At 39.5% G+C, this 27,573-nt stretch overlaps 2 protein-coding genes across 4 annotated transcripts in view; both read right to left on the reverse strand.

Moving 5' to 3' along the window:
* The window catches only part of LOC129711220 (zinc finger protein 462-like), a 38,946-nt gene extending 21,431 nt beyond the window's left edge, over positions 1–17,515 (reverse strand). Inside the window, exons 1-6 of one of the 3 annotated variants that reach the window (XM_055658708.1) lie at positions 17,382–17,515; positions 11,483–14,759; positions 10,518–10,717; positions 1,690–1,739; positions 1,221–1,385; positions 69–294 (exon numbers count right to left, since the gene is read on the reverse strand). In XM_055658708.1, the coding sequence (XP_055514683.1) occupies positions 69–294; positions 1,221–1,385; positions 1,690–1,739; positions 10,518–10,717; positions 11,483–14,299 (3,458 nt within the window). In that variant the 5' untranslated portion in view covers positions 14,300–14,759; positions 17,382–17,515. Of the gene's footprint in view, positions 1–68; positions 295–1,220; positions 1,386–1,689; positions 1,740–10,517; positions 10,718–11,482; positions 14,760–17,289 lie in introns of all 3 variants that reach the window. The other 2 variants (XM_055658711.1, XM_055658709.1) reach the window with 2 other exon arrangements.
* A 4,048-nt stretch (positions 17,516–21,563) lies between these two features.
* The window catches only part of tmem38a (transmembrane protein 38A), a 29,371-nt gene continuing 23,361 nt past the window's right edge, over positions 21,564–27,573 (reverse strand). The window contains exons 4-6 of the mRNA XM_055658714.1: positions 27,200–27,287; positions 26,650–26,767; positions 21,564–22,873 (exon numbers count right to left, since the gene is read on the reverse strand). Of these exons, the coding sequence (XP_055514689.1) occupies positions 22,643–22,873; positions 26,650–26,767; positions 27,200–27,287 (437 nt within the window). The 3' untranslated portion in view covers positions 21,564–22,642. The remainder of the gene's footprint in view (positions 22,874–26,649; positions 26,768–27,199; positions 27,288–27,573) is intronic.

The raw sequence follows: 27,573 nt of genomic DNA on the forward strand, positions 1-27,573 counted from the left end.
AAGTTTGAGATATTTTCCTTTATGCAGGGAAGATAAAACATCTTAAATCCATCATCTTTGAAACTTACTTTTCCCCACTGAAGAAACAACATCTTTTACATTCAAAATATAGATTCTCAGGATGCATTGTACGATAATGATTCCTCACATTCTGGAACCGGCACGTGTTAAAATCACAAAATTCACATGCATAGCGCTTCATCTCCGCAGTCTTTGGCATGACTTCTGTTGCTGAGTCACTGCTAATGATACAGGCTTGGCAATCACTCCGTGGAGTCTCCAAAAATATATTTTCTGAAATGACAAAGAACGACTGTAAAACTATTGAAATAAACTTACATGAATAGGAATTCTGGAATCCAGTGAACGAAGATCAAATAATATTGCACCTTTCACAGCCATAAAACATCAAAAGTTGTTGTTTTTCCATTATGAACAGCCTTCAATGTGGTCACTGCTATAAATGGCAAGCAATTTGTACTTTATTTGTTCCACCATTGAAAGGGTTTACAAGGGGCACATCCTTAAGTAAATGGCATCTATCATCAAGGATCACCATCATTTGCTGTTACCATTGGCATGAGGTACAGAAGTCTGAAGTCTCACACCCCGGGTTCAGAAACAGCTACTTTCCTACAACCATCAAGTTTGTGAACCAACCTGCACAACCCTAATTCTATCTCAAAAAGATTAGCAATACAAATAACTATATAAATTGTTCTGATGTTATTTCTGGAGTAAATTTTGACAAAGATGCAAGAAAAAAAATCCTCGCTTCCAGATCTTTTATATCAATTTAACCAAACAGATGGGTTATATGGATTTCCTTATTTCCTGATAGTCACTACCAAGGACATTATTACAATTCTTCAATAGACACAGTATCAAGCCATCCCAAGATTGCACGCACAAGACTAGTGTAAATGTGATGGTACTCTCACAGGCAGTCTCTCCACACTGAGCCAAGCATGGCTCATTGCTGGACATGCACTAGGTTCCTATCACAGCAACACGGTCAGCATTCTCTGTACATAATGCTACAATTACCCCTCTCAGCACTAACTTCATTTGTATTCTTGTTCCTGGTAACACATCCTAGGCATGAAATGAGGTGTCATTGTATTCTTTTGCCTTTCCAATAATAAAGCAAACATGACAATGAGTCTCTCTCTTATAGAGATATAACATTGATCCTCAATAAAAAGCCAGAAAATTCTTACCATTTAATGGCTGGGACACATATCCTCCAGTTTCTTGAGAGTCCAATGTCATAGAACGCAGTTTTGGCATAAGAAATCTCCCATGCACTTTTAGTGAATGGGACCTTAGGTGTTCAATCAGTGGGGTAGAATAAGAACACCTTGGGCATCTGTAGTTTCTGCCTTCTGTAACATTTTAATAGAATGAATCCACTTAATTATCAGCTTATTCGCAATTCTACTTCTAACCAAACATCATCTATTTCTACTGAACCAAACATTGCAAGTGCTCTTCACTGCAGGATTTAGAAAGAAATCACGAGAAATGAAATTTCCCCATCCATAATGCATTTTTGGAAATAATTCAGTAAAATATGCAAGTAATACCAAAAATAATAACTTTAGGAATCGCTTCCTTCCAAGGTAGAACTGATTATTAGTCATGGAGTAAGTCAAAATCTAAAGAAAACAAAATAGGATCTCATACTACCTGAGCTAGCAGTCAGGATGTCATTTATCACATTGTACTTGTTTTTTTTACTAAAGAAAAGCAGAAAAAAAACGAATTAGCTTTTTACTACACCTCAAGGCCCACAAAATTATATTATCGCTAAAAATATTACTTTAAACCCAAAATTTCATTCTCACAGCAGTTTTCAATCATTGCCTGCAATAGACAAACTTAGCATAACATCTTCAGTGCACTGATTGTAGGCCTAGCATCAAACATCTGGATGCTGGTGATAAACAGTGATAATTTAATACATTATTGTTATTTCATTCAGCATTTCTTTCAGGATAACTGAACCCGAAAAGTTTACTTGATCATTTCAGAAGTTGGTTAATCATCAATCACGTTGCTATGGCTCTGGATATAGAGGTTAGTTTGTGTGAGGGAGGCAGTTTACTTGCTTGAAGGACATCAGTGAAGCCACCTGGGGTATAGGGGGGTTGCACGTAAGGTCACTGGGTCATAGGGCTTGATGCACAGAGCCGCTCAATCCATCTGGAGGACATCCGTAACCTCCGGTATATGTTATTAATGCAAGAAACGCGTACTTTCCTACCTGTTAAAAATGGCCAAAATGTTGAATTTCTGCGCTGAAAAAAATTGTGGAAGTCGGGGTAAGTGTGAGAGACATGTCCCCAACTTTAGAATTCCAAAAGTGAAGCGAAATGAAAGTAAAGAGAAGCAAGTGTGGAAGGGACAACAGCAGCTAAAGTGCTTGGTAAACATTGGCTGTGCAGATATCGGAAATGAAAATATTGGGAATTATCGCGTTTGCTCACTGCATTTCATCAAGTAAGGCATTATTTGTGTTTTTTCTTGATTCCTTTGGTATCTAAAAAGTCTCAGAAGTGATGAATCTGGCTGTGAACTTTTCTTCAGATGCGTTTTCATTTTGTATGTAAAAACCACTTGAGAACCATGGGCGATTTAAAAAATTTATAGCCAGATTTATCACTTCTGAAACTTTTTAGATGCTAAAGGAATCAAGAAAAAACACAAATAATGCCTTTGTTGATGAAATGCAGTGAGCAAACGGCCAATGTTCGCCAAGCACTCTGGCTGTTGTTGTCCCTTCATTTCTCGCTTCTATCTACCGTCATTTCTCCTCACTCTTGTAATTCTGAAGTAGGCTAAATGTCTCTCGCGCTTATCCCAATTTCCATAATTATTTACGGCGCAAAAATTGACAATTTCAGCGGGTTTTAACGGGCCCGCTACGCTGGAAACAATGGTAAGTGCCTACCTGCAGTTCATCGCGTGTACTCCACTTGGAGTAGCGTAGCAACAGTACGGGTCATGGGTCGTGACCTGACTGCCGTGAAACCTCCCCTTTGCAACAATCTGGCAATCTCATGATGCAGCTTTCCCATTATTTGTCCTAGCTACTTTAGTCTCTTTAGGCTCAGGACAGAAATCCAGCAGTATTGTTTTAAGGCATTTAAATGTGATCATTTGCCTTAGTTGTATAATTTTTTTCATCTAACTAAAGATGCTCAGTAATGTTATAAATAGAAGTTATGTTTTTTTTTCATTTTGTAATTTGAAGAGATCGCAAATAAGATATTTATCATTTTTATTGCCTTATTTTTCATAAGCTAGGGTGGGATAAACATTTATTTGTATCACTCTGAAAAGTTGTCATAGACTGCACAACTTCCCAATTCTAGTATAGAAAATCTGCATTCCATAATTAGATATGGTCCTGGCTAGTTGTTCCAACACAACTACAATACAGGCATCCATCGGACAAGTTGCTCAAGTCTGTTTACAAAATGCAGGACAGATCCAACGAGGTCAATCAGTGATGGAAATTATCATTCTCAGTGCTATCAGGTGGCTTTCATTGCCCAATAATGGGTTTCCAATGTTCAGTGTTGGTTTCACCAGGACCTCAGTCAAAAAATAGAGAAATCCAAGAGTTTCATCCTGAAACATCACCTATCCATGTTCTTCAGAGATGCTGCCTGATCTGCTGTGTTACTCCAGCATTTTGTGCCTTTTTTAAAGTCACAAATTATCATGGGGAAACTTTGAGGTTGGAGACATACTTCATACAAAAAGAAAGTTGTTGTTGTTGGAGGTTATTCATCCCAGCCTTAAGATGCAACTACAGGAGATGCTCATGGATATAGCCAAAGACCAGCTGTAGTTATTTCATCAATAGTCCTCGTTCCATCAGAAGTGGATGTTCACTGATGATTGCACAATACTCAATTTAATTTATAACTTGTCAACAATTCAAGCAGTACACACTTGTATCCAATAAGACCCAGGCAACAGTCAGGCATGAGTCGTAGGTGCCAATAATATTTGTGCCACAAAGGTATAAGGCACAAAATGGTTCCGATTTCAGAAACATTGGTGAGTGGAAAATTAGATTGTTTAGATTTTTCCAAGAACTGGGAAAGATTCAATGAGCCTAATGGCCTTCCATATAATAAGGGAATATTTTCCAGCACATGGCATGTCAGGAATGTGATGGGATACCTGGATTAGTGCGCTTTAACAACTTTCAGGAAGCTTGACACCATCAGGACAATACAATTATTTGACTGGCACCCCTCCATTTATCCCATTCTCTTCCTCATGCACTAGTGGTCATAGTGTGTACCATCAACAAAATTTGCTGCATTTACTTCCCTACAACACTTAAGGCACCAATGAATTCTGCCCATTTTATCAGAATATATCCTCCTGAAGTGCTTTAGCCCTTCTCAGTTTCTGAATAGCTAAGTTACATTTCATCTGCACATTTTGAACTCACTATGGACTCACAATGGCACAGGCAGTAAAATGTGCCCAAGTTCGATCCCGACTTCCATTGCTGACAATGGAGTTTGGACATTTGGTGTTGGTTTATTATAGTCACTGTTCCAAGATAGAGGACACATCTTTGTTTGCGTCTTATTGTCATGATAGCTGACATCAATTAAATCAGATCATATAATACAAGTACGATCAATCCGCATGTAAATATAACCGTAGTGCAAAGAGAAATATACCAGTCAAGAGTGTTTTATTGTCATATGTCCCAAAACTGAATAATGAAACTCTTACTTGCAGCAACACAGTAGGTAAGTAATCATAGTACTCAGTAGATACCACAACAGACAACAAAAAGTTCAATAAATTAAAATATATATAATGCAAAAACAAAACAAAGCCTAAGCCCCTATTGCAATCAAGGAAGTTAATAGTTCGGAGTTTAGTTGGAGTTCGTAGAGTTCAATAGCCGAATGGTTTTTGAGAGGCTGTTCCTGAAACTGGATGTTCTAGATTACAGGCTCCTATACCTTCTTCCAGATGGCAGGAGTGGAAAGAGAGTGGGGCCAGGATGGTGTGGGTCCTTTATAATGTAGGCTGCCTTTTTGAGGCAGCACATCCTATAGATCCCTTCGAGGTCAGTTGCCGTAATGGACTGGGCAGTATTTACCACATTTTATAATCTCCTTTGCTCCTGGACAATCGTTGTTGAACCTGGCCGTGATGCAATCAGTCAATATGCTCTCCACTGTACACCCGTAGACGTTCAAGAGGGTATCTATCAGCATTCCGAATCTCCTCAATCAACTAAGGAAGTAGAGGTGTTGATGGGCTTTCTTTATTGCATGATTGCATCAATGTGCTGGGTCCAGGGCCCAGAAATATGCATTTTGTGTCCTTTTGAGTATAAACCATCATTTGCAGCTCCTTGTTTCATCTACATACAATGATAATTCCGTACTAGGTTTTAGCAGACAATCAGCAATAATGGACATCATCCCCCCCCCCCCCCCCCCCATTGCCCGTTGTAGCGAGAGTTTACTGTATGTAAAAGTATAAGGGGCATAGATATGGTAGACAGTCAGAATCTATTCCTAGCGGATAAATGTCAAAAAATTCAAGGCTTATCTTTATGGTAAGAGGGGCAAAGTTTAAAGAAGATTTGCGGGGCAAGTAATTTCTTTTAAACAGAGGGTAGTGGGTGCCTGGAACGTGCACATAAGGGTGGTGGAAGATATGATAGTAACTGTTAAAAGACTATTAAATAGGCATATGGATATGCAAGGAATGGAGGGATAAGGATCATGCGTTGACAGGTGAGATTAGTATATTTTGTTATAAAGTTCGGCACAGAAATTATTGGCAAAGGGCTTGTTCCTGGGCTGTACTGTTTTATGTTCTACGTGCAAAAAAATCCATTGTGTCAAATATAATGTTCCATACAATTTTTGGGCGATAATTTTTTTAAATATCTAATAATAATAATAATAATAATAGATTTTATTTGTGGGCGCCTTTCAAAAGTCTCAAGGACACCTTACAGAAATTAACAAGAGTAAAAAAACATATAATCGGAATAAAATAAATAATAAAGACATCACCAATACACAAATTAAAGACAGAATTCGATCCAAAGACAAAAAAATCAAAAACACAATGTGAAGAGAGAGCAGCGGCAGCCAAACCGCGCCAGCGTACACTCTCCCTTCCGACAGCCATCTTGGACACAAACTTAAATATTCACTTGCATACAAAAAAACATCCCCCCACAATGGTTACCACTGTGGGGGAAGGCACAATGTCCAGTCCCCATCTCCAGTTCTCCCAAAGTCAGGCCTATTGAGGCCTCCGCTATTGCCTCTACGGAGGCCCGATGTTCCTGGCCGTTCTCACCAGGTGCTGTTGCCCCGGCGTCGGGAGAGTCCACTCAGCGGAGCGACCGCTTCCTAACCGGAGACCGCGGCGTCCGAAGCCGACAAGGCCGCGTCGGTTTGGAGCTCCAAGGCTCCCGATGAAGTCGGCGCCGCCCGCTCCGCTCCACAGCCCCGCAGTGATGAACTCGGCAGTCACAGCTCACCGGAGCTCCAGCGCGTCGATCCAGCACGGCGACCCAGGCAACGCATCGCCCGCTCCGCTCCGCGATAGCGCTCCAGCGCTGTGCCGCCACCGAAGCCGAGGTGCTGGGCGGTCCCCGCCAGGAAACGGCGCTCCACGCCCACTGGTAGGCCACGAGGACGGGTCGACGGGGCAGCCCGGAGAAAAAGCTGCCTCACCGACCAGGTAGGGACCTAGAAATTTAGTTACCCCCTTCCTCAAAATGCTTTGAGAGGCTGGTGAAGAATCACATCTGCGACTTCCTCCCTCGGAACATGGACCCGTTGCAGTTTGCATACCGTCCGAACAGGTCCACGGACGATGCGGTCTCCCAGGTCTTGCACACCGCTCTCTCCCATCTGGACAGCCAGAAGGGGGGCTACGTGAGGATGCTGTTCATAGACTACAGTTCAGCCTTCAACACGATAGTCCCCACCAGACTGGCCGAGAAGCTACTGGAATTGGGGCTCAACACCTCCCTGTGTGCCTGGGTCCTGGACTTTCTCACCGCCAGGCCCCAGGTAGTCAAGATGGGAGGGAATACATCGAAGTCCCTCACCCTGAGCACAGGATCGCCCCAGGGTTGCGTCCTCAGCCCCCTATTGTACTCCCTGTACACACATGACTGTGTGGCTAGGTTCAGCTCCAATTCAATAATTAAGTTTGCTGATGACACTGTTGTGGTGGGCCTGATCTCAGACAATGATGAGAGGGCCTACCGGGAGGAGGTGGCTGATCTAGCACTCTGGTGCCAGGAGAACAGCCTCCTCTTGAACATCAAAAGAACGAAGGAGCTGATCATGGACTTTAGGAGGGCACATCATCCGAGGACGTACACTCCATTGAGTATAAATGGGGATCCTGTGGATAGGGTGAACTGTTTTAAATATCTGGGAGTCCACATCTCCGAGGATATGACATGGTCATCGCACGCCTCAGCACTGGTGAGTAAGGCAAGGCAGCGCCTTTACCACCTCAGGCAATTGAGGAAATTCAGAGTGTCTCCGAGGATCCTCCAGTGCTTCTACGCAGCGGCGGTGGAAAGCATCTTGTCCGGGAACATTACCATCTGGTTCGGGAATTGCTCTGCCAAGGACAAGAAGGCTCTGCAGAGAGTAGTGCGTTCGGCCGAACGCACTATGGGAACTTCACTCACCCCCCTGCAGGAACTATACAACAGGAGGTGCAACTCCAGAGCAAACAAAATCATGAGAGACCTCTTCCACCCCTGCAACGGACTGTTCCAGCCACTACGGTCAGGCAAACGCCTCCGTTGCCATGCAGTGAGAACGGAGAGGTTGAGAAGGAGTTTCTTCCCAGAGGCAATTCGGACTGTAAACGCCTTTCTCACCAGTGACTAACTGTACAGAACGTTTTTCCTTCTATTATTTATTATGTAAAATAATATGTGTGTTATGATTGTGTTTATAATTTGTTTGGTTGTTTTGTTGTTCCGCGAGCATTGCCACTTTCATTTCACTGCACATCTCGTATGTGTATGTGACAAATAAACTTGACTTGACTTGACTTGACTTCCCCCCACATTAAAAGGTCTAACTCTCCAATAAGCAAAGCACTGGACTCACTAAAACTACAAAACAAATGAGTGAGTTAAACGGACGGCTGCTGATTAGCAGCCGTTCCCCAAGATGGCTCCTCCCCATAATGTAGCCAACTTTGGTTTAATCACATGGTCTAAATATTTTACGCACCCGAGAAAACTGAAAAATAAAACTACATATAGGTACGATTACATTAGCAGAGCACTTGACTTGGTAATATATAACTAATTTTAGTCCTGTGGAGTGGTTGGAGACTAAACACTATTATTTTGAGAGATATCAAATGTAAGTATAAAAAACATAGAGATTCTCAACTTTTAAAGACACAGAAGTTGGAGTAGAAACCCACATGCAAAACTATCTTAAAGAGTATTCTTTTCAGTTCTAGATAAATCACAAGTTTGGCTGCAACATCAGAAAGTGGAAATGCATGAATAGCATCGTCAGCTGCACAGTCGTCATAAATATAAGCAAAACTATTTTTTAAAATAGCCACAGAAAAATGTAAATATTTAGGAATTGAAATCACAAGAAACTATCACATTATGTTTAATGCCAATTATAGCCCCTTACTTAAGAAACTAAATAATCTAATCAAATTTTGGAAAACGCTCCCGATGTCTTTAATAGGTCGAATAAATGCTATAAAAATGATCTTTATACCACAAATCCTATATTTATTTCAATCAATTCCAATATATCTTCCAAAAAAGTTTTTCAAAAAACTAGACTCAGACATTACAAATTTTATATGGGATTAGAAATCCCACAGAATACAAAGAGCACACCTTAGTAAACCAAAAGAGATGGGTGGTCTAGCGCTCCCTAACTTTATGTACTATAATTGGGCAGTAAATATTAAAAATATGATTCACCTGCTGGACACCTATGCCCAGCAGGTGGACTGGATTGTAATGGAGAGAGGACTGCTCTCCGTGTAATACAGGAGCGAATCTCCTCTCACCAATGAATCTGAATAACAAAAATTATAATAAAAATCCAACTTGGAAACAAATAAAACAGAATCTAAAATTAAGAAATCTATCTCTTTTAATGCCAATAGTCAATAACCCGTTGTTTAAACCTTCAATTATAGATAAATCATTTACACAATGGGAAAGAATGGGAATCAAAACGCTCGGAGACTTGTATGAATTAGGAAAATTATTATCATTTCAACAATTACAACTGAAATATAATTTGAAAAATAATCAATATTTTAAATATCTTCAAATCCGTGACTATCTGAAAAAATACACAAAAGACTATCATAACATGCCCCCAGACTTACTGGATGAAGCCATGAAGACAAAGGCTGAATCAGCAAATCTAATATTATACTTATACAACATTATTTTAAATATAGAAATGCCTATAACCGATGGTATTAGAAGAGACTGGGAACAAGAACTAGCTATAAAAATTTCAAAAGAGAGCTGGGATAAACACTTACTATATGTGCATAAATGCTCGATCAACGTACGACATACTCTAATTCAATATAAAACATTACATAGACTATATTATTCAAAAACTAACATAAATAAACTTTTCCCCAATGTCTCACCCATTTGTGATAAATGTCAGTCACAAGAAGCAACCATAGCGTACTCTTTTGTTTTTTGTATAAAAATCCAAAAATTCTGGAACGAGATATTTGAAATCTTCACAAAATTATTTAAAATAAAACTTGTACCAAAAGCAGAATGGATCATTTTTGGAATATCGGAAGGTAACCCCGAATTAAACGCGTTTCAAAAGAACTTACTTAATTACGGGTTAATAATGGGAAAAAGGCTTATACACAAATTTTGGAAAAATGCTCCAATACCAACAATAAAAATGTGGATTTCAAACATGTTCGAAACACTACACTTGGAAGAGATGAGACTCCTCCTAGCAGGCAAAGCAGACCACTTCCAAAAGACGTGGTCTGCATTTATGGAACTATTACAAGCATAAGGTGCAAAAGTAATTTAAAATATAAATGGTACCGGGATCTGGTAATGGGGGGCATAAAATAAATTAAAAAAAAACACGGTTGGTATATCCTTTTTTGCGGAGTTTTGTGTTACAATAGAGCGATTGTTTTTCCTTTTTTTTTCTTTTCTTTCTAGGGTCTTATTTCCTTTCTTTACTTCCTTCTCTAACTTCTTCCCTAAGGGGCTTTCTTTTCCCAACACGTTCCTGCACCTTCACGATTCTTGCTCACTTTCCTTACTTCTTTTATTTCTACCTTTTTTAAAGCTCGAAAAACGAAGTGGTACAACAAATGTAATAAGATATATGTGATGTGTATTACTGTAATTTACTGTACTTAAAATTAAAAAATAAATAAATAAATAGAAAAATATAAGCAAAACAATATGAAAAATATATTAGCATTACCTGCTCTTGTTAGCAGAGCGGTGACAATTTTTGGACAAATAGTGAGTCTTTTCATGGTTGCGCAGTCCTGCCAATGCTTTAAAAAGTCGTGTACAATACTTGCAACGGTACCCTTCCATTGCAATATTCTGATTAACTGCAAACTTTGAATATTTTTTCTTCACACTATGATAGCAGCTTGATATTTTGTTTTCTGGGACCTGAAATTATTGAAGAGAAATAATGTATAATGAACCAATGGAAATGTAGGGATGATTTACTTGTACTTCTAATTTCATTAATATCTGCCGTTTAATATTCCCCTAACATAATTTTTTGCTCTACTTTGTGACTTTTTACATTTTATATTTAAAGAATGAATTACTCATTTTGAACTATAACTGGGTTCTAAAATTTGTATTTCTTCCAGAAAACAATTTGCTACCATTTCAAATATTAGGTGACTGGTGCACTGTCATAAAATCTAAAAATAAGCCATATATACTGGCATAATATTAGCTTTTGTTGCTAATAAAGATGTTTTACACTATCTGAACAAGTAAATCTGCCATAAGGTAGACAGTTAATGCTGGAGTAACTCAGCGTGAAAGGCAGCATCTCTGGAGAGAACGAATGGGTGGCGTTTCGGGTCGGGTCGGGTCACGACCCGAATCGTTACCTATTCCTTCTCTTCAGAAATGCTGCCTGTTCACCTGAGTTACTCCAGTATTTTATGTCTACCTTCGATTTAAACCAGCATCTGCAGCTCTTTCTTACACAAGTAAATCTGCCACATAATTGCCTGAAAATATCAAAGGCAAACTGTCAAATATGAATTAAAAATACAGAAGATATGTACATTATCAAATGGAGACACCTGCTATGCAGAAGTAACTAAGTTTTATGAAAGAAAACAATTTAAATTCTATGCCATTTTCTTTCTGCGTGTCATACTAAAAATGATTTTTGGAGCCAGTAAACCCTACCAGATTTCCTCGAAGGCACTGATCCTCAGCTTCTAGTATACATTTTTTGTCTGCCTCTTTATATTTCACTTTGTTCAAAGGATCGACAGTTCCACAGAAAAGATCTCTGCTGTCAACATTTTGCTCTTCTGGCATCACGACATTACAACCCAAGTGCTCACTCTCACGTCTGCTCAATGTGTGCTTTCCGAGATGAAATCTTGTCATATTCATTGAGTTTGCAGTCACAGGGAATGAATTGTCCAATTTTCTTTTTGGGATGCAGTTTTCATTTCCCAATTTATCTCTGATTGGTATTGCTTTCACAAAGCAGTCACTTCCTTTGCAGCTGATCAATTCCAGTTTCTCAGCATTACTACATTTTAAAGGGATATCTGCATCTATCTTACTCTCTGTATATATTCTCCTGTCCATCACAGCATTAACATTTTCACTTCCATTCTCTCTTAAAGTTTTTATTTCATCAAATGGATGAAAATTAGTTATATTTAAGTTGGTCTTTTTGCACTCGATTGTGCACTTATTTTGAGAATAAAATTTGAAGTGTCGTATTTTATAATGGAACAAAAGTTTTTTTTGAGTGATAGCTTTAAAAGAGCATAATATACATATTTGTTTTTCCATACTAGCTTTCAGCTCTTCATTACTGGTTATCAGAGAGCCAAGCTCATCGTGACCTTTTCCATAATATCTATGTGGAGGCTCAATATTATGAAACACGAGATAATGATTAACGAGTCCTTCCCGAATTATATGAGTGAACATGCACAAAGCACATTTGAAAATAATTTCAGAGTCTTCAAGTTGAGCATAAGTAATACTGCGCTTGATGCAATGGTGTCTACAAATAACTCGCCTTGAAGAGCAGGCAAAATTACAGACCTGGCACTCAAATACCAATTGTGGCTCACTGTTGGAGGTTGAAAGGGATGATAATTGTCCTCTGCCCTGCAGGTAGTTGACATTTTGACTCTTTGGTTCTTTCTTGGACAGGTGACTACTTTGGTAATGCTCAAATAAAGAAAACCAGTCCCCACTGTATGAACAGTGCTTGCAGAAACATATCTTAGAAGATGCATCCAAGCAAGGGAGAGTTGGATCAGAAGATTCTGAGTCAACCAAAAATACATCATGCAGAGACAAGCAAAAATTCCTCTTTGTCAGCATGTTTAACTTATGGCTATAATTATGAATCTTTTTACAGGACATTTCCTCTTCAGAATGTTGTTCCTGAGAGTGTAAAAAGACATAGCTGATGTTAGCACTTGAAAAAGGGCAAATGTTGCACTTATACATGCGTGTGTAAACATTTCCTAGTTTTCTTTTATTACTTGATGTAGAATACATCTTGCTCTCATCTACTGATTTTGTTAACTGTTCACCCAAATTATAAATTTTGCAAGCATTTAAATTTGCCCTTTTAACATTATCATCTGTATCAGATAACACAACTTCAATTTCAGCTACTGTGTCAATGAAACAATTGTCACCATACATGGGAAACTCCACCGCTTTTTCAATCTTCTGTTGGTTTAAGAAGCTATAGGCCTCCAGCATCCACTTAGCCTGTTGTTCCTCTGTTGTTCTACAATATGGAATAGTTTGTTTACGCCTCGCACTTCGATCATTTAGCAGGGATACTACAGGCATGCGTTTGATTGGCAGTATCCTGCGTTTTTTCAGATTTTTCACTATGTCTTCCAAAGCCAGACATTTACTAGAAGCTGGATTAACACAGTACAAGTCATTTTCATTGGTCTTCTTCTTAGGAGTCATTATGGTTGAAAAGTATAAAGGTGTACCAATAAAATCTCGAGCCATTTCTGGAACTGCATTAATATCTGAATAACCGAAACAAGGTACTGAAAATTGCATCTGATCATTAATCTGAAGCAACAAAGATGTCTCACAATTTCGGTCAATGTCCTCCTTACTTAAATAACTACTTGATTCATTATTATCCAACTTACTACTGTAAACAAATGGTTCTGCGATGGAGGATGCCAAATTTTTATTTTCATTTTTTATGCTCATATCTGGTGTATTTACAGTGAAATCATTTCCTACCGATGATAATATGTAGCTGTTCGATGATAATTTTTTTGACATGCATCGCTTATTACAAAGCTTTAGTGCTCTTAAACCTTTGGAAAAACGAACACTGCTTTTAAGTTTTCGCTTTCCACTGGGGTTAAAATGGACATTTCTAACATGACGCAGGATGCAATTATGGAACAAAGTGTGAAATCGACAAAGAATACAATGAAATAAACATAGTCGTTTTATATAGAGCAAAGTTTGTTTTTCATATTTTAACATTTTGTTTGGGTTTCTTTGTCCAAATGTAAGTTGGGTTATAGATTCCTCTGGCATGTTCTTTGAAGACTTGTAACCATCACATTTTCCAGTGATACTTGAAATATTTTTTCTGACACTGTGTTGATACTCAGATCTAACTGTCTTTATTTTCTTCACAATTGCCTTTATTTTCAGAGACTCGTTGTTGGATGAATTAATTTGAGAATTCAAGCAACTGTTTCTTGTTCCAAAGCACTGCAGCCCTTTTGAAGAGGCTGAGATTTCTTTACTTAATTTAAAGTGGCTGTGCTGCTCCTTTGTATGATCTTCAAAGCACTGCTTGTTAAATGCATAATATCCACACCACATGCACAATATTTTATCACTTTCTATTATTGGTTTTCTATTTAATTCTAGTTTTATCCCAGCTTCAGATGACTTATCTAGATTAATCTGTTTAGATGAACTATCCTGTGCTTTGTCAGATGTAACAAGAAAGTAATCTTCAGACAACTCCATTCCCTTAGTTATTTCTGAAATATTTTCATAAGGTTATGTATGACCAAAATATTTTATTCTCAATTCATCAGCATTGGCAGCCCACAAGTGTGAATAACATTAATGGTATCCTTTACAAATGATCCAGTTCTGATTACTTGTTGGAAAACCAGTGTTTCCTTTCACTATCATGGTGCAATATTATACACATTTATTTCCTGCTTGCAAGCACATTTCACGTTAGCATGTAATTTACAATCAAAAGTAGAAGTCTGTTCAATTGAATATTCTTGTTTTGTCATTTTGTTTTTAAACAGTGCCACAAAAGATATTCATATTTTCTTTGAAAGCTAAGTATCCATTCTTATCGTGACATTGCTGACCATTGACGCAGTCAGTTGATTGTTATTTTGATTGCTGTGAATAAATTCTTCAACATCTCCGCTGAAGGTATCTTTGTTCCAAAATATAAAGTTTTCTCCTATAAACAGTAAGAGATAAAAAATTACAATAAATCACAAAGTCACACAGCACCTGCAGTGCATCCGTTTTAATTATTCTTTCCTGATTGCAGTAAAGATGGGGGGGAAAGATAGATAGGATAATGGGAATTTCTCTGATAGGGCAAGGCCAAGGTGGCCATAGGGATAATTTGTTGACATCATCTGACTCATTAATGGAGGTAATTGGTACATATAAAAAGGTAAAATGCAGGGCCATAGGATATGTCCAGTAGATCAACCAATGCTACTGGAGAAAAAAAAACTAAGCTAATATCACAGATGGAAGTGGTCAGTTCTGAATCGGACAGAAAGTTTAGATATCAGAGTTGTAGATTTCAATAATGTGATTGGAAGAGTACAATGTGCCCAGATTGTAAACAAAATGCTGTTCATCAACCTTAGGCTGGATTTGATAACAGCCCAAGACGCAACAAACAGCTCGGTTGGAGTAGAAGTGAGATGGAGATTTAAAGTGGCAGGCAACAGGAAGCACTAGATCACCTCTCCAGACGTAATGCAAGTGCGCTACAAAATGGTCACCAAATATGCATTTTGCTTCTCGTACTGCAGACCACATTGCGAACACCAAATGCAGTACATCAGAAGTACAGTGCTTCATCTGGAAGGTTTTGATCCCTTCCCTAGGAAAGGAAAATATGAGAGGATGAGTGTTATATCTCCTGAGATTGCATGGGGAAAGTGTGTGAGAAGGAAAGTAAATGGTGGAGATGGAAGAATAAACCAGAGAAAGGGAACTGCCCCTTTGTAATGCTGAAAGTGGACAGGAATGGGACATGTGGCGATTGATGGAATCTCATTGAAGTTGGCAGACATTATAAAGGATAATCCTTTGAATTTGGGGACCAATAGTATAGAAAATTAGATGCAAGGTAACTCAATCCTCTGTCCAGGAACTAAGTTTCAGGGAGGCATCTCAAAGGCAGCTGTGAGGAAAGTCCCCTCATTGAAGCAGAAATAACGAAACATGGAGAATGGAATAATCTCCACATTGGAGATGGGATGAGAGGAAGCATTGTCAAGATAGTTGTCGGAGTCCACGGACTAAGTAAAGAATGTTTGTCACTATCCTATTCCGTGATAAAGATAGTGCAAGAAAGGACTCATGGAAATTAGGCAACATGGAAAATGGCAGCAAAAATAATGAAGGCTAAGTTCTGTACGAGTACAGAAAGCAATACCAATGCAGTTGATGTATCAGAAAGAGTTTAGGTAAGGGGCCCCAAGTAGCAATGAAACAAAGACTGGAGACATAAGCGATAGCAATGTAGAATTCACCTATCCATCATCCTGCTCTTATCTGGTTTTATTTAGCACCGTCCATCCACCTTCCCCCACAGCTCCATTTGCTCTTTTTTTATTTTCTTTATCCGTTTACACATATCACCCTCCAAACTATCTCTAAATTTCCCTCTCCTCCACCTGTCCATCTGACCATCATCCACCACCTCACCTGGTTCCTCACCTTCCAGCCCGTTTTACTCCTCTCCATAGAAACATAGAAATTAGGTGCAGGAGTAGGCCATTCGGCCCTTCGAGCCTGCACCACCATTCAATATGATCATGGCTGCTCATCCAACTCAGTATCCCGCACCTGCCTTCTCTCCATACCCTCTGATCCCCTTGGCCACATCTAACTCCCTCTTAAATATAGCCAATGAACTGGCCTCAACTACCCTCTGTGGCAGAGAGTTCCAGAGATTCACCACTCTCTGTGTGAAAGTCCATCACTTCTTTAAACGGACTATCTTCCCTCTACATCCCCAATCCCGATGTAAGGTTTTGACCAAAAAATGTTGATCCACCTTTTGCCTCCACAGGTGTTGCATTCCTTATCCACTATTCGGACATGATAGTAAGTACAAAATTCCACTTTACTTTGCCATCCAATCGCTTCAATGCAACGACTGGATCTATTTTTACAGTGTATGCCCGTCTCACTTAGGACACCTGAACGGAAACCTCTGGAGACTTTGCGCCCCACCCAAGGTTTCTATGCGGTTCCCGGAGGTTTTTGTCAGTCTCCCTACCTGCAACCTCCGGCAACCACCTGCAACCTCCGGGAACCGCACGGAAACATTGGGTGGGGCGCAAAGTCTCCAGAGGTTTCTGTTCAGGTTTCCTAAGTGGGACAGGGTAACTAGCCGCTAGCTAAAGCTATTCTTAGCGTACTTCAGCGGTGAAGTGCCTTGAATCAATGTCGAGGATTCCAGAACAATTCCTCCACTTGACAAACTCTTTTAATTTTCCGAGTCGCCCACCGCCACCTTTATATCAATATGTTAGTTGAAATGTTTTCATATAACAGAACGGCTAAGCAATGTTGGAGTGCCAGGTTCTTCAATAGGCGAAGATATCTTAAATCAGTTAAGATTTTGCGAGTGTGACTCATTTAGAAAAAAAAACAGGATTGGGCCCAAAGGGGAAACCAACCTGCGCCCTTTCCAAAAAAAAGCGGTAACTCTTAGAATGCTGTCAACTGGCTCCCACCTTCTGGAAGATTCATCCCAACCGACGAGTCAGGCGGTTATGGCGACGGCTCAGCTTGCTGAAAACCACCATCCATTGACTCATATTTTTACCTCACAGCCACCACTCGACGGCGCGGTCGCTCGCACACCCGCCTCCAGCACGCTCAGGCCTTGCCCTCAACGTCCGTTTGCTCGAGCCCATGAATCGCACAACCCCGAGCTAAAGAGACTGTCATGCGCAGGTCCAATAACTGCTCGGGGAGCTGAGACCAAACTTATAGCAAGGATCTTTGACTGAGACCAGATCTTTGGCTGAGACCCCGTCAATTAATGTTGTGGGCGAGGCTCCACCAAGACGGAAAGCGGGATAAGCTAAGATGGTGGGGAACATGGCTGATGGGAGAAAGAGAGGTAAGACCGTATGATATAAACGAGGCATGAATATTAATTTTTCTAACCAAGTAACCCTTGCTCTCCGTCCCAACCCACACTAGTTCTCCGACTAGTTTCACTGCCTTCCTGAGTATTTTTATTGTGTGTGCCTCGTTGTCAGCTTCCCCATAGCCAACAATGAACCATTCTACATTTCCTTGAGCATTGTATGCTTTGATCTGTCCTTTTCACACCTTAAATTCACTTTGTACCCTTTCATATCTCTAGTCTCCCTCTTCCCCGACTCTGAAGAATGGTCTCGATCCGAAACGTCACCTATTTCTTTTCTCCAGCCATCTGGTTGCCATCTGGATCTCAATGTCTGAAAGGATGGTCAAGATTTAAAAAAAAAATCTTTTGTACAGTATTTGGATGTGGTCTTGAAGAACTCTAAAATTCAAGATTGCATTTCAAGTGATGGATGGTGAGATTATTTGAGGTAGTTCCTTCTCAATTAAGGGATGTTGGGGGTGAGGGGAATTGATTGTCCTACATCATGTTTTTTTCTGATGGACTACAGTAAAATGTTCTTTAGTTATATTAAAAAATAGAAAAAATGGTTTTGGATTTGGGCCATTCACCGCCTTGCACTTTTCAATTGATGGGTACTATACAAAACTCAACATGATTTTGCAAAGATTCAATCTGTGCCTGACCCATCTTTCAGCAGTGAATAGTAGTAGGCCCCTCTCGGTCATGACTGATGGTCATGCATGGTGGTGATGCATCCTAGTTGTGCAGGTGATGTGTAGTCGGATACAAGACAGGCTGTTCCCCATGCAGCACATCCCCCCTCTCCATGTCGCTGATCGATCCAAAGGAACAGCAGGGCCGTTACAGTTTGGCACCAGCGCCGTCGCAGGAGCTGTCAGAGCGAGGTTGTAGACAACAACGAACTGCCTTAGGGGCTCCGACTCCAGACTCCATGAGTGGATATGGCCACAAGGCAGTGGAGGTTTTAAATTGGAGCTTTCCCTCTCCTAGATGGACTGCCTTCCTAGGCTGACGAGCCCCATCTGCCCGAGACTCGTGGGGGCGGGAGTGTCTACCTTCCCGTGCAGGTATATAGCTCAGCAGTGAACAACAGAACAAAATACATAGTGTGGTCTGCCTCACTGATTTAGATCAAAGGCTGCATGCAATGCCCTCCACAATGTTTGGGACAAAGACCCAGAATTTATTTATTTGCCTCTGTACTCCACAATTTGAGATTTGTAATAGAAAACATCACATGTGGTTAAAGTGCACATTGACAGATGTTAATAAAGGCCATTTTTATACATTTTGGTTTCACTGTGTAGAAATTACAGCTGTGTTTATACATAGTGCCCCTGTTTCAGGGCACTATAATGTTTGGGACACAGCAATGTAATGTACATGAAAGTAGTAATGTTTAGTATTTTGTTGCATATCCTTTGCATGCAATGACTGCTTGAAGTCTGCGATTCGTGGACATCACCAGTTGCTGGGTGGCTTCTCTGGTGATGCTCCGCCATGCCTGTATTGCTTATACTTGTTTTGGGGGCTACTCCCATTCAGATTTCTCTTCAGCATATAAAAGGCATGCTCAATTGGGTTCAGATCAGGTGATTGACTTGGCCACTCAAGAATTGACCATTTTTTAGCTTTGAAAAACTCCTTTGTTGCTTTAGCAGTATGTTTGGGACCATTGTCTTGGTGTAGAATGAACCACCGGCCAATGAGTTTTGAGGCATTTGTTTGGACTTGAGCAGATAGGATGCTTCTATACACTTCAGAATTTATTATGTTACTACCTTCAGCAGTTGTATCATCAATGAAGATAAGTGAGCCATACCTTCAGCAGCCATATATGCCCAGACCATAACACCCCCACCACCGTTTCACAGATGTGGTGGTATGCTTTTGATCTTGGGCAGTTCCTTCTCTCCTCTGTACTTTGCTCTTGCCATCACTCTGATATAAGTTCATCTTTGTCTCATCTGTTCACAAGACCCTTTTCCAGAACTGTGGTTGCTCTTTTAAGTACTTTGTGGCAAACTGTAACCTGGCCATTATATTTTTGCAGCTAACCATTGTTTTGCATCTTGCAGTGAAGCCTCCGTATTTCTGTTTATGAAGTTTTCGGCGGACAAATCCGCACCCGACTCCTGAAGAGTTTCTGATCTGTCGGACAGGTGTTTGGGGATTTTTCTTTACTATAGAGATAATTCTTTGGTCATCAGCTGAGGAGGTCTTCATTGGCCTAACAGTCCCTTTGTGATTAGTAAGCTCACCAGTGCTCTCTTTCTTCTTAATGATGTTCCATACAGTTGATTTTGGTAAGCCTAAGGTTTGGCTGATGTATCTTAACAGTTTTATTGTTTCTCAGACTCACAATGGCTTCTTTGAATTTCATTGGCACAACTTTGATCCGCACATTGATAACAGCAATAAAAGTTTCCAAAGGTGATGGAAAGACAGGAGGAAAGACTAGGTGCTGCGAGCTCTCTTATACCTGCATTAAGGAGGCATTTAAATACACCTGACCAATTACAAACGCCTGTGAAGCCATGTGTCCCAAATATTATGGTGCCCTGAAATGGGACTATGTACAAACACAGCTGTAATTTCTACATGGTGAAACCAAAATATATAAAAATACCCTTTAATAAAATCTGACAATGTGCACTTTAACCACGTGTGATTTCTTTTCTATTACAAATCTCAAATTGTGGAGTACAGAGGCAAATAAATAAATGATGGGTCTTTGTCGCAAACATTATGGAGGGCACTGTATATACTGTTTAAATAGTGATAGGATTTTACTTTTGTGCTCCAGAAAGTGATAGACCAAACTGTTTCTGTACTTTGTGTAGTACAGGCACAAAGAACAATACAATTTTCCTGATTTCTTCTCAACTGAAGCCAAGGCAAATTCTTCCTTTAAGCGAACATCACTTATTTTCATTCCCCATTTCTCCAAGACTTCCTTCAAAAATATTAATGTCAACCTTATACCACAGGCAAAACATGTTTTCAATCATCTATCAAAAATCAAAGTCCAGGAGTTATTCAATGGGTCTTGCAGCATTTCTGGAAAACATGGATAGGCGATGTTTCGGGTTAGGGCCCTTCTTCAGACTTAAAATAGTGTGTGTATTTTCCCATATACTGAGCCTGGTTGGTCAGAACATCACTATAGTAAGAGCTTTGTTCTATGTCCCAACCAAGCATTTATTGCACTAATTTTCAGATGTATTGTCTTTACCAAAGATTCACAGTATCTCCAGGAAGTCCTGTGGGTTACATATGGCTTTCCACCGTGACTCTTCGTATCATGTCTTGGATTCCCTACTTGCCCTTCACCTTGCATTCCACTCTGCTTCAAATATTGCTACATGACACATTCTCTCTCTTCCCCCCCCACCTCCCTCCCTCACCGTTACTTCAGACTCTCCCAGGACAAAAAAATGGAGGATGTTGTGAAATGTTACAAGAAGTATAATTTCCATCTTTATATCCATGTATTTCAAATGTTGTTAGATCGTAAATATGGTACTTTTAGTTTTTGCACATTCATGGAAAATTACTGATAATTTAAACTTTGTTTAGCACAAAAACATTTGTTGCCATACAATGTCCTCCCATCTTCATTGCCTTGTATTACACACTTTAGCCCTTGAAACAGTCTCCACGTGTCTGCTTCTCAAATTCCTATTTTTCAAATGCTCTAAAAGCACTAATTGATTAGGAAATCTGGAGGTAATATGTTCATACAGTGGCTGCAAAAAAACAAAGACAAAGTACCTGTAAACATTTTTGACTCCACTAACCTCAGGCAGCCCACGTCTCCGTCTTCTCGTCATTCTCAGTATGTGAACAAGTCAACATTCAGCTATGTAGTTTATATTTAATCTTTATTATATTAAGTATTTTTTATTTGGAAGATCACAAGTATAATACAGTTCCTTACATTGTATTTTTGGCAACAACAAAATTCTTTCTACCTTTACCTGAAAATAATGAGTGTGTGTGTACCGTATGAGGACATTTTATTATAGCGTCAGAATGGATTTCTCTTAATGTTGGTACAATAACCTAATTTTGGAGTGTAAATTTGAAATTTCCTATGTGGCATTTCACATATCTGTGGTGTAGTTTTATCCTAGATCTCAGTAGACTAATGCTTAAAACATGCACAAATCATTATTCAGTATTACCATTAGAAATGTTGAATTGTTTACTTCTAGCTGCTTGTTGCAGTCCCATTTTCTGTACCAACATCAATAGAATCGTTGAACTGTTTCTCCCAGCTGCCTGTTACAGTTCCACTGTCTGTACCATTCAATTTCAATTGCTGTCTTTAACTCTTGTGAGTCTTGACAGGAACAATGCATCTACTCTAATTATTAGAGGCTATACCGCTTCAGCACTTACTGGAATTAATCATTCTAATCATTTGTTTTTGCCTCTTCAGTCCAAAAGCTATTAGCCAACAATACTGAAAAATAATCCATTTTGACATTGGCATTCAGTGATGAAACGAAACTCTCTCAGACCTGGCACAAATGTTAGTTGGATGCAAATAAGGCATTTATCTTTACAAAGTTCCGAGAATACAGCCCAGCAATTTTGGCGGACAATTCAGGATGCATCTTTCCATTTACTTCCCATTCTATATCCACATAGCCTTAAAGAGACAATGACAAATTGCTATCTCCATTCTAGGTGGGATATGAGACTGGGAATCACATTCTTTTTCAGTACCAGGATAGACATTCCTGGGAAGGACAGGCTAATTCACATTCATTCACATTTTTCTTTCCATTTAATGAGACAGACAAGCTCAAACGCAAACCCTAGTAGACTGTATGAGTACAATTATGTTGATTTTCCTCATAATAACAGTTTCCGGATCACACTAAATCCCAGAAATTGCACTTTCAGCACTTTGATAACTGTCTTGGGAGTCATAGCAGTTATTCAGTCTTTTTGCACTTCTTCTTCCTTGTCCCTTCATTGAGTTCCTCCTTTGTCTTGGCGGTGTAGGGAGACAGATTGCAAGGGGAGCAGCTATGTGTATTGTCACGAGAATAGACACGGTCATGATCATCAGAGGTAACACAAGTATTCCTAAAGACGATGGGGCAGATAAAAGCTTCAATGGGAGCAAAAGGTGACCAATGGGAGTGTGTTGCTGTCATGAATACCTGCAATGGGAGAATAATAAAACAGCAGCAGCAAATGAATTACATTTATTTTTAACATTGTCTATTTTGATCACCTTAATTCTTCTATCAATGCAAGTTAATTATTTAGTCAAAAAGACTCTATTTTATCAGCATTACAATCACAGAAACAAATGTAAACTGGGATTTGCACAAGGAGGAGGTAAGCGAGGATACAGATGCTCCATTAACTATCTAAAAAAATGTGACTCGCTGTATTGTAAACACACACACATTTTTACCATCGAAGCTAAGGAAAGTGATTGTGCCTCATTTATTCTGATTCATTTGAATTCTTGTGCATGAAACTGGTTGAAAAATCAACGTCATAGAATCACAGATATTTATGGCATAGAAGCAGACCACTTTCATGCTGGGTTAAAAAAGATCTAATTAAAATTGCCATTTCGCAAACTACAGGGCTATAAACTACAGTACACCAGGAGCTCATCCATGTACATTGCAAATCCAAGTTGCAGCTTTATGAACCATTTTGGAGTTATATGTACACTTCCACTTACCCCATTACAGGAATGGTGTGAATACTTTGGAAAGTTCAGAAAAGGTTTATCAGATGGTTGCCTATCTATTCAAGGTATTAGCTAAAAGGAGAAGTTGGACAAACTTGGATAGTTTTCTCTAGAGCATTGGAGACTAACGGGAGACGTCAAAATAGAACCTTATAAATTTGAGAGGCATGCATAGGGGTAGACAGTCAGAAGCTTTATCCCGGGATGGAAATGCCAAATACTAGAGGGCATAACTTTAAGATCAGAGGGTAAAATTTAAAGGCAATGTGCTGGGCAGGTTTTTTTTACAGAGAAAGTGGAGGGTGCCTGGAATGCGCTGCCACTGGTGGTGGTGGAAGCAGGTACGGTAGGCACACAAATATCCAGGGAATGGGGAGAGGTAGAGGAGATTTGTTTAATTTGGTAACATGTTTGACAGAGACATTGTGGGATGAAGGGCTTGTTCCTATGTTATATTTTATATTTGATATTTTCCATGGAATTAAAGTTTCTGACTCCGCCACTCTTCCAAGCAAAAAGGTTTAATTGTTCTATGAATTAATTTAAATCTATGTCTCCTCATGGTCAAAGACATCATTGCTGATGCAAATAGGGCATGATGTAAATAGGTCTGCCCTTTCACCATATTCAGGCTGCTCTTAAATTTTATACAACCTCAGCCTCTAAAGCACAACCTAGCCAATCCCTCCTTATACCTAAAAAGTCCAGCTGTTGTGACATTAGTGATAATTTCATATTGATAGTGCTATCATATCCTTCCCAGTGATTAGACCTGTGGCATAAACAGAATAGTTCTAACACCTATTATTTTCAACTCTTAGGCCAAAAAGGTAAAGATGCAATGAACTTTAACCGTACTATTCTTCCCATTATGTTACCTTCAGCTACCTAGTGTTGTAGATCCAGGAACTTGCTCTTTACCATTCAAGTCTTTGTTGACCATCAAACACCCATTTAAACATCCTATGCCACAAAAGCTATCTTGGACATATTTAATAAATTCCATCCGTTCAAGTCCTTTACACTATGGGAAACCGTCAATGTTAGGGAAGCTAAAATCTCCCATTAATGCTGCCCTTAATTTTTACAGCTATCTGCAATCTCTGTATACATTGGTTCCTCTAATTCCTAGTTGACAATTGTGGGGCCTATAATACAGTCCCATCAAGATGTTTTTTTCCTCTTCTGAGTTCCATCCGTGTAGCCTCACTGGACGATCGCCCAAGAATATCCTCTATAAGCAATGTAGTTATGTCCTCCTGATCAAAAAGGCAATCCCCCCTCCTCTCTTACCTGCATCTTTATACCTGTAACATCTATACCCTGGAACATTGAGCCACCTGTCCTGTCCTTCCCTCAGCCATTTTTCTGTAATATCTCAGCCCCCGAGCCAATCCACACTCTGAGCTCATTCACCTTACCCATTATTAAGCCTATACAATTAAATAAATGCAGTTTTAACCACTGGTCTTTTCTCTCTGCCTAACCTGCCTCCAAATCTTGCTCTATTTGACTATAGTATTTGCTCCCAACTTTCGCATCTGGGACTCTCTGCACCTACCATTCTAGTTTAGAATTTCCAAAATCGCACAGAAAACCTTCCAGGATATGGGTCCCCCTTCAGTTTCGGTGAAACTGGTTTCCTACAAATGATTGCTTATTCCTTTGACATGTTTGCCTTTCTCAAGTGCATAGTTCACCCTTCTCCAGAATAAATACCATTTCCCACTTTTCTGCGATCTTCATCAGTCCTTAGATAATTTCTTGCAGTCTAAAGCTTTCTTTGCCAATGAGACAAATTTTATTTGCCGAAATATTCAGTAATGACACCTGCTTTTAAATGTATAAATACAAAGAACCAATCACAGGATCCGACAAACAGCTTTCTTGTCAACAAAACTCTCTCACAACCAGTGCTTCCTGTCACTATAAATTTGATCTTGCAGCCTTTCTTAAATTAAAATAAACATTAGCCACCCACCAGCCTTTCTGTACCTCAACCCTGGCTAACGATGCAAAAATCTCCATCTAGGCCTCAGATTCCCTGGATTCCTATAATGTCCTGAGATGCACTTGATCAGCCGCTGAGGATTTATCCACCTTGACGATCACCAGCACCTCCTTCTTTGTATTGTGGATAGATATTAAAATATCACTGAATTTGTTACATTCTGTGAAATTCTCCATGGTAAATGCAGTTGTGAAATATTCACAACATCTCGTTCATCTTCAGTGTCTCCACACATGACAACCACATTGATTGCTAAGGAGCTCTAGTCTCTCCCTGGTTTCCCTTTTGCTCTTAATATATTTGCAGGATCTCCTAAGATTCTCATTTACCATTTCTACCAGTCATCTCGTAACCTCTTTTTGCCCTGCTGATTTTTCCTCTTACCCTTATACTCTTCAAGGGATTTGCTTGATCTTAGCTGCCTATACTTGGCACATTCCTCCTTTTTCCTGACCAGTCTCAAAATCACTTTTCAGCTATAGTTTCATTTGCATCAGCAGTGATGTTCTTAACTAAGGGGAGACATAGATTTAAATTAATTGATAGAAGGATTATTTAAGGGATTTTGTTCTGCCAGCCTTGCCCTTACTCTAATACAACACACTAGTCCTGAATTCTCCTTGTTTTATTTTTAAAAATGTCTCACCATTTGCCCTCAACAAATTCTTGCAATCATTGTTGCAAGTTCCTGTATAATATAATCAGAATTAGCCTCACTTCAGTTTAGGACTTTAACTTGTGAACCAGTCCTGTCTTTTATCATAACCATTTTAAAACATAGAATTATAATCACTGATCTCAAATTCTTCCCCCACTGCCACTTCAGTCACTTACCCAACCTCATTTCCCAATAGAAAGTCCAGCATTATCCCCTCTCTAACAGGGCCATCCACAGATTGCTTGAAGAAACGTTCCTAGATACACTTGATAAATTCCACTGCATCCAAGCCCTTAGCATTATGGCGGACCAAAAGGGATTACATAGGAAGCAGAATATGTAACTATGTTTCTTGAGGCAAAGAAGTCAAAGAGAGGAAGAAACGTTGAATAACAATCAAGGTTGCTTCCACATCTTTGTTGAAGATCCGTAAGTTGAAATGCTACTGGGCATTCGCTCAGAGGTAAAAGTGATTACCAACAACTGTTCAAGACCAAGCCTAGAATATCACAATCCTGAAACATAGCTTTATGTTTTGCAATTGAAAAAAGTAATTTACCTTAGTAACAATCATGAATATAGTAAACAGGAAGACAACGTTGTTTTTGGATATGGGCAGCCAACGGGCTTGCTGTAGGGTGAAGATAACAGCTCCAAGAAGACTAGCTTTTGTCGGGCTGTTCAAGGACAAAATAAAATTGTGGTTAGTTTTGTTGTCAATCGTACATCCCCCATTGTAATTTTCCTGATTCCATATGTGATGATATCGGCTTATCAGATATGTTCTCCACAACTTTTCCATTCTCTTAAGAATGACATCTGATTTCTGCTTAGTGGCTGCTCCCATAACCACAGCTGAGGTTTAGAGAACAGGATTAAACCTGCACTATGATGATCAAAGATTTAATCATGAACGTGTCGGAAACATTAAGCATGTCGGGAGTAGCAGGGCCAATTCTATCTTGAGTGGGACCAGAAACAGGTAATTACAAATTGGCAGCTAGTTTTCCTTTCCAAAACTGGGCAGGTCGTAACATGGGCGATCAGCTGGCGATTGACCATTTACTTTGGATAAATTTCATCCTCTGGACATTGTCATTGACACTTACAAGGACATGTTGAGAAACTCATTTGTTTCAGGTTTCCAGACACCACGAATCAGCTGCTCAAAGTTGGAGATCAGGGCAACTCCAGCACCTGTGGGGAACAAAATAATAATGACCACCATTAGTTAATCATCCAGATAATTCTGTTTTAATTTTGTATTGACTGTATAATTGGATTTTTAATTTTTATGAATTGTGATTTCTTCAAGTCTCATTTTTTTTTCATACAAAGATCAGTCCCAATGCACCCATCCAGAGAGTAAAATATAGCTTGAGAAGAACACAACTGGAAGGCAGTCACAAACTCTTGTGAAATTTACAATTATATAGGTGAAGCTATAATTAATATTCAATGCTGCCATGCCTAGCTTAACATC

This window comes from Leucoraja erinacea, chromosome 29 (genome assembly GCF_028641065.1).
Source record: "Leucoraja erinacea ecotype New England chromosome 29, Leri_hhj_1, whole genome shotgun sequence".
Taxonomy (NCBI): Eukaryota; Metazoa; Chordata; class Chondrichthyes; order Rajiformes; family Rajidae; genus Leucoraja; species Leucoraja erinaceus.